The sequence below is a fragment of the Aphis gossypii genome, chromosome 1, assembly GCF_020184175.1.
Source record: "Aphis gossypii isolate Hap1 chromosome 1, ASM2018417v2, whole genome shotgun sequence".
Classification (NCBI taxonomy): Eukaryota; Metazoa; Arthropoda; class Insecta; order Hemiptera; family Aphididae; genus Aphis; species Aphis gossypii.
In genome coordinates this window covers 9,091,063-9,107,156 of record NC_065530.1, presented here as the reverse complement: position 1 = coordinate 9,107,156, position 16,094 = coordinate 9,091,063, and the positions used below count along the sequence as shown (strand labels likewise).

Below are 16,094 nucleotides of genomic sequence, written 5' to 3'. Positions count from 1 at the left end.
GAAGCTACGACATAATAAACAAACTTACTAAGAAAATTCAACATAAGAGATGTAAAATTATACTGTATCTTTAAATTTAGTATTTCAACTATATTTTATTAAAGCTCATATTAACATAAATTAAATTGCAACTAGATAACCTAATTATATAATTATTTGAACAATAAATAATTTTTATTTATCACTGTTAATATTTTAATATTCAACTACATGGTTTTCAGAAATTTTAACTGTAATAGTAATTGTAACTAAAATAAAATGAAGAATAACTAAACGGAGAACGATATGTATGATTTTCATTCTCATAGTAGCGATTACTCTTCACGTGTTTGATTTTTATAAATGGACAGTTAAAATATGAGTGTACTGTTATATTGCTATTTAAAAGGACGTATGTACATTTAATCAATCAGTACACGCAGATTAAATAGCACTGTAATAACTCAACAGTAGCCGCAGGCGAAATTGGTATGAAGAACGACTAATTTACCAAGTAATTATTTAGCCACGAGCTTTATTTAAGTACCTATAATGACAAACATAAAAAATATGAACATGATATATTTTAAGACCCGGTTACGTCGAAAAACAATTTCAATATGCATTATTACACTTTAAAATAATTAAAGCCAAATTTATAATAATAGCTTGATGATAGTTGATACATAAATCTAATTTATAAAAATAATTTAGATAGACATTGCACATTGTAAAATGTATAACGAATATAGGTACTCAATAATAATATAAATTCCAATCATGATAATCACATATTGCAGTGTTGGATGAATATAATATTATATTGGATTAGATTACCATATTATATAATAGTATATTACTATACACGTTTTATAATTTTATATTGTTTTACAAATTCAAATTTGCTAACAATAATTCATTCGATACTTTTTTAAAAAAATGTTAGTTTGAGCTTTTAATATCAAAAACTAATGAAAACAAACCTATATTTAATTAATGGAATAAATTATTCCACTGTTGTTTATTTAGTACAAGTATATTATAAACAAATATCAAATTATCAATGATTACATGGTACTAAAATAGTTTTCACATAACTGTTTAATTGCACTTTGAAAACATGTTACTATTACTAAATATTACACACACACACAATGTATATATCAGTGAATTTGTTTCGCAAAATTAGTTTGTCTACATGTCTACGTGTGTGTAGGTTTAGCATCCGAACAAACAAAATCTATCCGAGTATACATGACGGACCTAAGTGGGCCACAGATTCCCGACCGGATCTTCTCGATAATACATATATATATATTATATTGGAATTTACTTTTGCTTGTTATTACTCGTTTTCTAATTTATTCCACTCCGTCCCTCTTATGGTTGGCCTTTACTCAGCTATTTATTATAGCCCTAAAAAAAAAAAAAATGTTTGATCGCCCAACCGGTTTCCGGACAGCTATACATCGAGAGAAACACGCACTTCTATATATCCTGGACCGTTACTGCACACATGCCACCGACAAAGAAAAAATAATATATAATATATATATAAGTATATTATATACATATATACAAATCGATTATATGCAGTGCTAACCGACCAGTTTTCGTTTTGAACCGCGTTTGTCCATAACGCGAGGACAGTTTTCAACTTTCATAGTAGATACCTACAACACCACCAGCTACTTCGAAATTTCAAATCCTGTGATCGTCGTCGTGGATAATAATATATTTTATAATCGTTATTTGCAAAAGAGGAGTGAAAAAATAAAGTTACGACGTCTTAGGCATTATTATTATTATAAATATCCATCGCAAATCCTCATTGCTGGCTGTACCTCTATGATGGGTATAGATAGGTATTCTCTAGTACGGTCGGTAGTACTGCTTGTGATGTATTATTATTTGTATTCGTTGACGAAATGAAAGTAAAATTATTGTCATCCTCGCATTCGGTATTACCTATATATTATTGCATTATTGTTATTCCGTTTGCAATGAGCAAACGACGATAATAATATAAATATTTTTAAGAGTTTACGACAACTACTGCCGTGCATATACTACACATAAAAACCGATCGTAACTCACACGCACAATATATGCTATCATAGTTTACTACGGTTTATTATATATATATATATATATATATATATATATATATATGTGTATATTGTATATATTGACTTTTTTTACCCGTGCTTTCTAATGATAATTCAGTGATCATAAAGGACGGTAATATATAATTATAACCGTATACGAAAATACATTGTTTCAAAATATGATTTTGATTTCGGGTTATGGTCACAAAAATCGATTCGCGGTGGATGACGACGACGACGATGCGTCTATTTGCGCGCACGTCGTTTAAAACGGTTTTCGGATTAAATAATAATATTATTTTAATGCAATAAATTATTATTTCTAAATTTTTAACATTATTAATTAGTGATTCTTTTTGGACGGAGCAGTGTGGTATTAAAGTTCAAAAATAACTCGTATTGCATCAAATGTGTTGACAAGCCGAAACGTTGATGAAAAATACGTACTTATAAATATATATTATCATGCTGAATAAAGAATACAATATTATTAATCTCTGATGACGGACTTGACGAGTTTTCACAATAAAATTGTTGTACGGGTACTACACCGAGGACACGACGCTGCACGGCGTGTCCGCCGTCTACATGAGTGTAAATTGTGTTGCGTTAACGGTTTTTTATCGGGCCCGTTTACCAGGTGATAAAGTGTAATCGTATTACTTACCGTGATACGGCTGTCGGGTCCGATCTCGAGAAATTCTAACTAAGAACCACAATAATCGGAATAAAAGAAGTCAATGAGGAAATATTTTCTAAATTCTCTACTCCGATAAACGTAAATAATTAACAAATAATTTCAATGTATGATATAATTCATTCAATTAAATGATTTAATAATTATTATTCTATAAAGAAGTGGTTTTTTTTTTTTTTTTAATGGGCTATAAATCTATCTTATAATATGTAAGTGTAATAAAACTTGTTTTCATTTTTTTTTTCACAGAAATACGCGATATTATACAAAACTTAATGTTATTGATGTATGAAAATGATAATGTAAGACGTATAAAATTAAATTAAATTTTATTTTCTGCACTACATATAGCTCAGTTTTTTTTTTCATTAAATAATAACGATTCTTTAATACTCGATCAAACTTGATTTTATTTATTGAATTTATATAATATTTAATTTGATATGTAATTAATTTTTATAAAACTGATATACATTCATAAGTACATATTTGTAAATGATAGTAAATGGTGTAATTACTAATTATCCATTCACCATATTTAAAATATTTATTCAATCGAATTTGCATTGAAAAATGGTGAGCTGGAACGATATATTCCGAATAGTTTCCTATATAGTCCTGATTTTCCAGTGTCGCATATTTTCCTATGATTCGACAAAACGATGATCATAATATTTATATGCTACGAATTAATGAGTTGGTGTGTTATCTCTTACAAGAAATTGCGTAAAGAAAAAGATACACGAGTATAGGTATTTCAATATTACACCGTTATATACTTTAAATACTTCCAGTTTATTGATTATCAAAGACTAATAATAATAACATACTGAAATATGTTTCGTTCTCAATAATTATCAACATTATACTAGGTATGTATATAGTATTATGACGAAATCATCCGTAAATAAAAGTCAACTATTTGAGATGTATAATACGTGGAGTAGGCCACTACAGCTTTGAATAGGTCATTTATGGACGGGCATGTTAACGGTGTGTTGTTATTGTAAATTTAAAATCATGAATTCATGAGTCAGAATATATAGTGTTCTAAAAAAGTTCTAAACATTATTCATACTTAAAAATGTATAGCCACATTTTTTTTTTGCATCTTCTCATATAAGCATTACTAAAATTATTTTAGAGCCTATAAATATTAATTATTCTATTTAGTATTTACCGTTATTCTATAATATAATATAATAATATATATACCTATATATATATATATATTATAATATACCACATACATGTATAAGTGCTTGGTAGTAGGTATAAATAATCAAAACAATATTAAAATATTTTTAATGTAAAACATTTATATTGAGCAGTAATTATATACGGAAAATAATTTTATTGACATTAGTATAGGTACCTAATTTGACATTTATTGGAATATTTTAATAGTACCTACCTACCTCACTACCATTTTCTTTCGATATCATAAAATATTGTTTTTCGATTGATGAGTTTATAAAACATTATATTTTTAAAAAACCATTAATATTAGACAATTATTATTGTTAGCATAACGAATTTTATTTGACTTATCTATTGGACGACAAATTATTTCTGTAGCTGATGATGCCATATTTGATATCGATTACATTTCGTTATACAGAGATTTCTATACGGAATCATAATAATTTTTTTATTTCAAACCCACGACTATTCGATCATCGTGATGTATATATGTGGACAAACCACATACTCGCATACCACCCATAGAGTAATGTATACCAATGAAGGTGCGACGAATAACAGTTAAATTTGTTACTGATGATAGTATATTTTTATCTTAATTATATGTGTTTATACATAAACCATACACAGATGAGTCACCGATCAATTGTTTTCACACATATATACATATTAAAATGTATGTTATAAAAATATTAAATACTGAAAATATGTCAACCTACAACAAATTGCAATTTATATAGATATGAATAAATAATTGTATTTAAAGTATCTTCAGTTAAGTATGGACTTCGGAATTTTATATTATTACGTGATGTAGTATTTTATGAACTAAAAAAAAAAACTTTCGATAGCTTTTTTCCTGAATTACGTTGAGACATCTTAAGAATTTGAAGAGGTACGAAATAAATATTGTGAAACGTGTGTAAAAACCATTTATTGGGTTTTAATAGTGCAACATCACATCAGTTTATTGGCCCTTTAAACTGGCGCCACACAAACGTTTATTATCTCTGTCTCTATCTTCTACATAATATAGGAACAAAGATTTTTCGTATTTTTACGATTAAGACCTTCTGGTTCAGTTTAGGGCAAATACACCTATTATGTATATTTTATAAAGAAGAATATTTTATGTACATTGATAGAATAGATTATTAATATTTACATTTTTTAATAAGTTATTTATGGTTGAAAATAATCTGAATTATTATAATTTAAAATATGTAAACATTAAAAATCTATCCCGACAATGCACATGAAATATTCTACTTTATACAATATATAATAGGTGTTTTTGCCCTAAACTGAACCAGAGTATATAATCGTGAAAATACGGAATATCTTTGTTCCTATGTTATGTAATAGATAGACAGAGAAAACAAATTTTGGTGTGGAGGCCCCTTATGGGGATTGGAAACGGCGATTTTCTGTTTTTGTCTAACACACGCGTAACATAAAATTATAGAAGTGTCCTATTTTCAACGTACCGACTGATATAAAAAAATTAATTAGAATTCTGATCACAGATTTGAATTTTTCGTTAAATCTTTTTGAGATTGGCTTTCCCATATTTTAATTTTTCGATTAAAAATTTTCCAAAAATTAAAATACCTATGAAAATTATTAATTATTTTTTCTAATATAACGTTAATAGGATTATGAGGGGGATAATACGACAAATGTATGAAAGTCTATCTCAAGTAGACTTGATAAAAAATTTAAATCTATTTTCAGAATTCTTATCCTTTAGGTATATCACAATCGGTACGTTGGAAATAGAACACGTCTATAATCCTATGTTGGGTGTGTGTTAGAAAAAAACGGAAAATCAGTTGTGATTCCAACTTAAGCAAATCATCTACGCCATCTGTCGGTGAAGTTTATAACTTACTATAATTATTACACATGAAATACAAAGATAGCAATGCCTATATCATCAGTTATATTATTAATATTTATGATATTTTTATTAATATTTATTTACAAGAATTAATTTTAATAAAATTATATTTTTTTTTTTTTAACTAAATACCCAATTTAGCAATTCAAAATTAAAATAATATTGCTATAACAAATATTTTTATGTTAATAATTTTAATATATTTTAATATTGTTAAAGATTAGGACTGTCTTTCCTTGAACTCTATCATTTTGTATTGGGTATGCATATATTTAGTCATTGAATGACAATATTTGGGTTCAATTACGATTTATATTTTACTGATACATTTAATGCATTTCTGAGAAACCTGACATGAGTATTTTATTTATATTTATTTATTTTATTTTTATAATATTTTATAATATAGATAAGTACAATATTTTTTTTTCAGATTATTTTGATATTTATTATTTATAATTATTGATAATAATGAAACGAATAATGTATAACGGGATGATGACAACGATGGAAGACCACCGCTTAAAAATTTGCGTACAATTCATAAATTTGTGTTCATAAAACTTGTAAAACCATTAAAATGTGTGATAATGAATTTCCTCTTTTTTATCTGTACAAATTGATAATTTATACTGATTAATAGAAGAGAAATAATATTAAAGACAATTATTTTGATACATTTTGGCCTACGATTAGTGAAAATATCAATTGTCGCATAAATTTGCTTGAATAACATCAAATATTTCATATTACTATAGCCCTGATAATATATAAGGTAGGTATAAGGTAGTATAAGGTCTATGTGTATAACTAATATAAACATGTATTTACGATAATAATTGACAACAATATGATATAGGTATAATATGAAAATAATAAATATGTAAACAACGTAACTATATATCTAATCTGGACGCTAAATAAATTCGTTAATTTATTGATCTAGGAGCATGGATAATGTACGAAGAAGGATGGCTATTTTTACAAGAGTTCTTCCTCGATATTCATATGCTTTCTTACACTTTGATGTGTATATCGGCCGATTTCACAATGGAAAAACAACAAATTCTACAAAAATTAAGTACAAATTAAACAAATATTTCATTTTTTACAATATATATATACATAAACACATATTATCATTTTATGTACTTAAGTATATACTATATATCTTATTTTAAAAAAGCATCATAACATTTTAGTTATAACTTATAATAGGTAACACTAGGAATGACAGTATAATACTGAGCTGCTTATTTTTAATGTTGCATTTAATAAACAGGAATCGAAATATGGTTAAGTACGTACATTTGAAATTTCAAGTATAACATTAATAAATAATATAGGACAGAGCAAGTATGTACAAATAAATAAAAGAGATCACAATTTATTTATTTTAATACATAAATGTAGTAAAGGCTTGATAAATAAAAAAAAAAAAAATTTTAGTTGGCCGGTATAATCGAGGATTCATCTTGAACCTATTTGTAAGTAAATTCAATATAATATTTAGAAACATTGAGAATTATTATAATAGGTAGTAAATTAAATTTACCTATTTATTAGTAATATATCTGTTGAATAAAAACCGTAAAAAAAGAAATGAGTATAGAATATATTATTATAATATTATACAATAACCACAATAGAAATATTTCAGTTTTGCTACACTGATATGATTTGTCAGATTGCATTATATAAAAAAAATTTCACTATAGGTGCAATAGGTATATTAGGTATTCATCTAACTAATATTTATTGTCATTAAATGATAGAATGTAGGTATATCATAATATTAAGAGTATCTTATTTAAACTTATTCAATAATAGCTATACACGAAAAACATTTAATTATTCAACCCATGTAATGATATAAAATTATAATAATGATTATTGTATAATGTAGTTCAAATCATATTTATAAAATCAAAATTGTCTTATTATGGAATTTTTTTTTTTGTAAACACTTACCTATAAAAAGTTATCGAATTGTAAAATGTATTTATAAACATTTTGGCTGTTGATATAATTGTATTTTTTGTCCACCTGGATCGTGTACACGTTCATATTGGCCACCCCCGCTATATAATATATATATATTATATATAATTTTAATATATATTATATTGAATAATCAAATGTTAGCAGGAATACCTACAGTGATATATGTAATGTTTTTTATACGAACCATTAAGCGGAAGCTGAATTTTTTACTACGGGAATTGATGCCTTGGACTGCAAAATCTTTAATTTTGTTTTAGATTTTAAGTTTTTAACTGTATAATAACAATAAATCACAATAATGTAAGTGTTATATAGTTATATGAACCATTATAACAGAAGCATATTTATTATAATTACCTATACTTAAGTTTTTTACTTAAAGATTCGTCTTCAGAAATCATTAATCCTTTTTCACGTTTCACCTATATATATTTAACAATATTAAATTACAAAGTTTAACATGTATCATTATGGTACTTTTTTTTTATACAAACTTGAAAAATATGATTTGTATGTTTTTCATTGAAATCACTAATTTCACATTGCGTCTCATCCTCCTTAAAAATGCGATTAGATAACCAATCATTAATAATTTAATAATGTACAATATTATTTAACAAGAATTTAATAACTTAACACCTACATCAAGTTCTAAATGAAAAATTGCTTCAAAAGAGTAATATTTTTGACAAACCGGTTTCTCACGACATATCTTCAACTTTGAAGTCTTAGTACCAGTTAAATCAACGATCTAAATAATATTATCAAATATATCTTATATAATAATTGTAAAGCTATCATAATTTATACTAAAAGCTACATACTATATGTATATTATATTATAGTAATATACGTGGTTTAAGTTAAGTCTTATAGGTACTAATAGGCAAATAATGAAAATGTGATATTGACATAAAATAGTTTATAAGTGATAGAACAATATAGAACAGCAGACTTATCCAATGTTTGTATAATATTATAATATCATGTTATAATAAGTTAATTAAACAATGAAGAATAATATTTACTAAATCTTCAGTTATATGTTTCATTTCCAAAATCTCATGTTCTTTATAACCTAGTGATATTTTTCCGAATATCAAATAACTAGCAAATTTCTTGATAAACATAGTCATCATGCACATATTTTTAAAGAATCTGAATAATTTTATTATTCGTACAAAAATAATAAGTATGTAATATATATAATAATGAATTGTTATATGTCATGGTTACGTAAAAGTATAAAATATATATTAAATCAGAATGCTCGTATCAAAATACCAAAGACATTAAACATTTTCTTTAGCCTTTAGTTGTAAAAATTTAGATTTTTGAAAATGAAGTAATTTAAATTGACGGGCCTACAGTTGCTTAATCGATTGCTATGATTCGTAAGAGTCTTGCAAAAACCTTACATTCTCAAAGAAAAGTAAAATTAGTTTTCTTGGTAAAAATCATACCAATAGCCCTATAAAAAATATTTTGTTTATATATTGTTGCAGTGACAGCCGATTTATGTAGTTAAATTACAAAGGATAAACTTGAATGGAAATAAACATGCAAATTATTTTATCTGTGCTGAAGATTTAATTATTTGCGCTATTCGGGCATTCTGTGGGCTTTTACTCAGTATAACCTCTGATTATAATAGGTATTGCTTTATATTTGGACATACGGTGTATTTTAGTGTTTACATATAATAAATATTGAGATTTTTTTTTTTTTACAGATTCTGTCTAGAATATTTATACTGTATTAGTGTATATTTTATATTATTTATAATTTTATAAGTTAGTTTTATTTACGACAGTGGAAAACAGTAAATAAATAAATAATGGACCTTATGTTGATACGGGTTTTGGTTTGTGAGTATATACACACTAAAGATAATTTACTAGATGATTTTTTATCTACATATTATGTTCTATGGCAACTGGCAACCAACAATCGTTGCTATTCGTTGGACATTTTTAATAATTGTAATAATTTACAACAAATTTATAGGCATGATCATATGGCTTATAGGGTGAACTATAATTTAACTATTATCATTTTTTGAAAACAAATATTTTCCAAAAGAATAATAACAAGGATGTTTAAAATTGCAATTAACTGGTTCTTTTATTACTGAAGTGTTTAAGTGTATGGATATATACAGGATGTATTAACTGTAATATACATGTAACTTGTAAGTAATTAATAATATTATTTAATCGCTTTATGTTTGTATAGTCGTTCAATAATACAAAAAAATATTCACTTTAATACATTTTTTTAAATAATATTGACATTATAATTTGCTATATCAGCTATTGAGTCCTTCAGAGAGAAATTTATTTTATATTCAGAAGTAAATGTACTAATGTAATTAATAATAATTATTTTTCAATTTATCCTCATTTATTGAGAAATTGATGCCCAATATTGTTTACCATGTCTTAAAAATTAAGAAATTTTGTTTTAAATATATTTATAACTTATATACTTGCATATAAATGACAATTTAATTGTTTTAATCTTTATTAGAAAATAAATATTTAAAACTTTATGTTAATTAAATTCAATGTATATTTAATTATTATTGAGGTGATGGTTAGGACTCCGCTCCGATCTTAACGATACATTTTGTTATCACACGATAACACGAGAATGGGTTAACATTATTATAATAAGTAAATACAGTGTATGTCATTTAAATTTGAAATCTTTTTAGAAAAAAATTATGAAGGTAAACAACCACAGTGTGGCGTAAAACATAATGAGTAAATAAGATGTTATTTAAAAAAAAATGAGGATAGCTCGTGTAGGGTGGAACTGTTGCTTTGTACATTAACCTGTATGCGTAAACAATATAAAAAGCAACATACCTAACTATGAATTTCGATCACTAGAAACCCAAACACAGTTGCTTTGAATTTTAACTTTTTTCAATTTATCATTTTTTTTTTATTCAACCCAATGGCTAAAATAATAGATTAAAAATGAGCATAGAAAACAGAATACCATTATTATATTTGTGATTATGTTTATTTATTTATTTAACTCGCGCGGATACAATTATAATAATATACAATATACGCGCGGTTGTAACATCAGGGTACGTAACAATTACGTAATAAATTGCGATCTGCAGATAGTCGCAACGTTATACATTTATAATTTTATCACTTCTTATTAAAAATCACGCACTAGCGGACTGCGATCCCGTTGCGTTTTGCGACTGGTCTGCTTTCGGCTTTTTCTTGCCGGAGAGCTCGTCCTGGATTTCCTGAAGAGACTTGTTTTTCGTTTCCGGCACCAGGAACCACACGAACGTGGTGCCTAGAACGCAAAATCCGGCGAATATGGCGAACGTGATGCCGTGATCACAGTAATTCAACAGTGTCTGGTACGTCTTGACGACGCAGAACTCGATCAGCGAAGCGAGCACGCACACGATGCCGATCGCCAAACCCTTGAATTCCGGACTGAACAGCTCGCCGATCATGACGCCCGGTATGGGACCGAATCCCAGTGCGAACGTACTAATGTAAACACCCAGACTGATAAGCGGTATCAGATTAAACGAAGACACGTCAACACCGTGTTCTTGCAGCCAGAAGTAGTAGGCCAGAGTGCCTAGACATACGGCCATGACGGAGTCGGATATCAGCAAAAGTACTCGCCGACCGGCCCTGTCCACCAGTTGTGAAGACGCGAAAGTGAATATGACCTGTGACGTACGTTAGTGTTAATATAACTTAATCATATTATATACTATGTTATTGTTATCGTATATTATTTTCACGTCCACCGTCCATATGATACGTGATATTTTTTAAGACGCCGATCGAATATTAATGAATTTATACTTCGCTCATTATTCGTATAATAATATTATAATATCGTGATAAAATATATTATTTTTTATGGTTACATGTCGAATATCGGATTTCACCGTTATTATACACATCAAAACTGTCAAAAACATACGCGATAGTCTGCTTCGAGTATACGAGTATATATTATATTATATACCATAGATCAAGATAATTTTTATTTAATTAAAAATCGTATTTATTTCAATCGTAATTTTTCCAAAAAATAAATGTATTTGACTGAATATTTTCAATTAGAACAAAATGATTTGTAAGATTAATGGAATATGAATATTGAATTTCTCACTACTGTAGACTATACAACGGTCTACGATAACACATCGATGGCGCTAACATAAATGCTAATATAATAACATCAAGTCTTTGATAGACGTAGGTATGAAAAATATGTTCGATCAGTTGGAATAAAAATCAATAAGTTTAAATTTCGTCTTCCTACCGTTTACAGAATGGACAGTTGCCCGTTAGATACTCACTTGAAGGATTCCAATGATGACGGAGCAGAGTTTCGGAGACACACTGCAGTTGCTGGTCTCGAATATGGACTGTGCGTAGAATATTAGCACGTTTATGCCCGAACACGACAAGAAGTTTAGCAGTCCCAAGACGGTGATTGCTGCACGGATCGTGGCTCTGGACGATATCATATCCTTGAACTTGCCGGTGTGCTGCTTCGACTCCTCGATGTGTACTTGCAGAATCTCCATTTCGCTGGCAATATCGTAGTCCTTTCCGCGCAACCACACCAACGCTTTTTCTGCGTCTTCCTTCCTGCCACGTTTCAATAGGTACATAGGCGATTCCGGTATCACCAATAAAACCAAGACGAACCAAATCAACGGTAGTATACCGCACATGATGGCCAGCGAATAGTAATTCACAAACGGCCCGATCGCGTAAACGTATAATATGCCTAATGTGACATTTAACTGCACGTACGAGCACAGTTCACCTGTAGAAAAAGTTCGTTTCAGGTGACATATATTATGGTGTTTGCCATATAAATAATATGTTGGTATAATAATTAATAGTAGTATACAATATCTATATAGCTGATAATATATTAAATTGTCATTAACGGGAAATAAAAATTGTTTGTGGTGGCTGCTACAAAGCCGCAATATATAAATTTAAGTACCTATTTAACTAATAAAAATAAATGTATAGTATAATATAGTGTAACACTTTTGCGTAAGTGAAAACTTTAAGGTACGGACGACAAAATTTAATGACCGTGAACAAGAGGTAAAGTATTATAATACTTATATAATGTATTTTTTTACAGGGTATATACTTTTACAAAAATCACTAAAAACCTTAAAGGATCTGAAAATTTCACTCGATAGCAATTTGTTATAGTGTTAAACTATGCAAAACAATGAAAAAATTCCAGAAATGTCTTCATGTTTCAGCCCAAGGGCTATAGGATTTACTCTAGTAATAAATATCGTAATAAAGCAAATCCCATATTAATCATCAATATAAATATCTGACCTCTGATAGAGCTTTCGGCTATCTCCCCGATGTACATCGGGACAGTGGCAGTGATTCCGCCGAGGCAGGATCCAGCGATCAGACGTGCCACATATAGCATCCAGACGTCGGTCGCGAAGTATATTATTGTCCAGCTAGTGATGAACGGGATGGTGAGACAGAGGATGACGGGTTTTCGACCGAAAATGTCAGCGCATTTACCAGCCGGTATGGACCCAAAAATGGCACCGATAGCGATCAAAGAACCCACCCATGACCCTTGATTGGGTGTTACTTTAATCTTCGAAGTCGGAGACAAAAGCATTGGCATCGCAGGTGACATCCATGCCAACACCGTGCCAACTGCGAACGGTCCGACCGTTGCTGTAACAAAAAAACAAACTAATTAGTTATATATATAGTTGCAGGATATTTTAACAATGAAAGTAATATATTTGAAGACTTTGATTAATCAATTTTAAATCGCTTATATTAATATTAGTGGGTGTGTGGTATACTCACCGGACAGCGCGGATGCGTATTGTCTAAACTTCTTACCCTCCTGTCTGATGGTCGGTAATGCTGAACCACTGAAAACAGATAGATCCATAGTTGATTTTGTATATTATTCAGATATATAAATATATATAATTTTATATATTATTACATGGCAAAAGTGGTGATGTGTAAGAATATAGGTATAAGACACACGAGAAGAGCGAAAAAAGCAGGCGCTTTAATTTTACGAGGTTCTGATAAGTTAAATCTATCACTCAATAATTCTAATTGTGTATTGATGCTGCTATTGTTTCATATGAAAAAAATAATCTTAAGACTCGGCTGACTATAATTGTTAGACTATAGGTATCGAAGATCAATTTTAATTTTTTAAAGATATTTATCTAGATTGAATTATACAAATTGTGATTGCTTTGCATCAATTGAAAAATTCTTTTGGATTTAATTTACACCATAAGTGATTTGGTTACGGTACTAGTAATTTCAAAACTCAATATAATTCGTTAAAAAAATAAATTTTCTTGATTGGTATTACTATAAAAATGTACTCATAATTTTTTGTTGCGAAACATATTTAATTAATATTAATTATTTTAGGATGATATTTTATCTTCTTTAATTTTATAAATAATAATTATTATTAAAAAATACGTATTTAATTTGTGTGAATTTTGAATACGTTATTTATTATTACTATATTGTCTTACCCTGCAGCGGTTGTATCATTTTTAGGAGGCGATAAAGCTATGAACGGCTTCTTGGCGTGTTTGATGTCTGGTGGGAATATAGTAATCATTTCTAAGAACCATCGAACAAACAAATATGATGATGCCGACAACTTCCTTACTTTTGGAAAGGAATTCTCAAAAGTCATTTTGGATAAATCAAGTCCAATTGAAATAGTACCTTCAAACAAATAAAATTTTCGATGATTTAATTGATACAAGTATACAATTTAATAATACGTTTTAGTAATTATCTCTGTGTTAATGATTAACGTTATATACCATTTACCTAGGATAGTTTGATTACTAAAAAAACGCGCTCTTGAAATAATTAAATATATACTTACAATTTAAACAATTGTCCAATATTGCTTACTATTAGAATAGGATTGATAAATGCCACAAACTTTTAATAATTAATGAAAATTAGATACTTGAATTAAATATAATTAATCAAAGTTATATTTTATGAATACCACGTCAAATGTGAGAAGCAAATATAAATTATGAAATATTTATACTGTTTGGTCTCTTAGTCATAAATAAACAAAATGTATTATTTTGTGAAAATCGTCAACATACATTAAAGCCAGCGTGTTAAAATATAACGTAACAAAAAAATAACATAGTAACATATTATTGTATGCATCTATTAATATTAAATATAATGTATACATTTAATTTAAAACATACACGATCAAAGATAATTAGTTGCAAGTTACAGCTTTATACGTATTTAACTTTAGACGATTGAAATAATTGAACTAACATTTTTTTATTCGTCAACTTCGTATCTTCGTTTGTTTATTTTTCAAATTTCTAAGTATAAAAATTAAATTTATGACTAATCATTCAAAATTCGGAGGACAGCGTCTCGGATACCAGATGTTGGGCATTGACGCTGCTTACCGGTACCCACGGACCGCAGCGACGACGTCGGCGGCGGCAGTGGTGGCGTAACGGATGTCCGCGACATCGTACAGCACTGGTTGACGCTGTGACTTATTGCAAATGGCAAATATTGTGCTCGCAACCGGCTGCAGCGTTTCCGAGTGCATCGGCGTGCGGCATCGGTGGTCGTCAGTTTGAACTTGTCCGATGGGGCACCGGTGCGAAAACGACACATCGGACGCTAACCACCGCACTATAATTCATCGAGTTTTCGCCCCGGAATCTCGTCGACTGAGCACGTCCGGCCAGCAGATAATATCCTTTACAGCTTTTGCACTATCTATTGAAAGTTCACTCCTTGCACTCCCCCGAGTTTCCGTTATCGCCCTCCACCCCGTCGTTGCCTCGTCCAAGTGCACGAGTTGCTCTTGCAGTCTGCCGAAGTCGTTCAGTCGCACCACTAGTCGATCGCCTGCAACCCTATGTTCAATATTTCACTCAACCGGCCGGGACCGGCTGTGATAAACGTGAATACAGATAACTAGAGGCCATAACAGTTCAATTTTTTCAATTTTTAATGCAATCGGTTTTCATTCCTCTTTTTCTTGTATAATGATATAACATTTATTTAATGGTTAACTGTTTTGACGACGCCACAATATGAATTTATCCAAATTCGGTTGTATAAATTAAAGCATCTGCTAAAATATTTTC

General features: G+C 28.9%; 2 protein-coding genes across 4 annotated transcripts; both read right to left on the bottom strand.

The window, feature by feature from the left end:
• Positions 1-6,692: 6,692 nt before the first annotated feature.
• On the bottom strand, positions 6,693-9,086 carry LOC126555866 (uncharacterized). 3 transcript variants are annotated; one of them, XM_050210792.1, is made up of 7 exons: positions 8,920-9,086; positions 8,535-8,642; positions 8,386-8,448; positions 8,249-8,313; positions 8,046-8,163; positions 7,859-7,968; positions 6,693-6,955 (listed from the first exon to the last, which is right to left on the bottom strand). In XM_050210792.1, the coding sequence occupies exons 1-5, from the start codon at positions 9,034-9,036 to the stop codon at positions 8,160-8,162; spliced, it is 357 nt and encodes a 118-aa protein (XP_050066749.1). In that variant the 5' UTR covers positions 9,037-9,086; the 3' UTR covers positions 6,693-6,955; positions 7,859-7,968; positions 8,046-8,159. The 3 variants fall into 3 exon arrangements, with proteins under 3 accessions (XP_050066749.1, XP_050066747.1, XP_050066748.1); XM_050210790.1 differs by having other exon boundaries at positions 8,076-8,163; XM_050210791.1 differs by lacking the exon at positions 7,859-7,968 and having other exon boundaries at positions 8,076-8,163.
• Positions 9,087-10,899: 1,813 nt separating this feature from the next.
• Positions 10,900-15,017, bottom strand: LOC114123554 (facilitated trehalose transporter Tret1-2 homolog). Its single transcript, XM_027986569.2, has 6 exons — positions 14,837-15,017; positions 14,472-14,670; positions 13,768-13,835; positions 13,267-13,629; positions 12,249-12,724; positions 10,900-11,606 (listed from the first exon to the last, which is right to left on the bottom strand). Exons 2-6 carry the CDS (start codon positions 14,636-14,638, stop codon positions 11,076-11,078), a joined length of 1,605 nt encoding a protein of 534 aa, XP_027842370.1. The 5' UTR covers positions 14,639-14,670; positions 14,837-15,017; the 3' UTR covers positions 10,900-11,075.
• Positions 15,018-16,094: the final 1,077 nt, after the last annotated feature.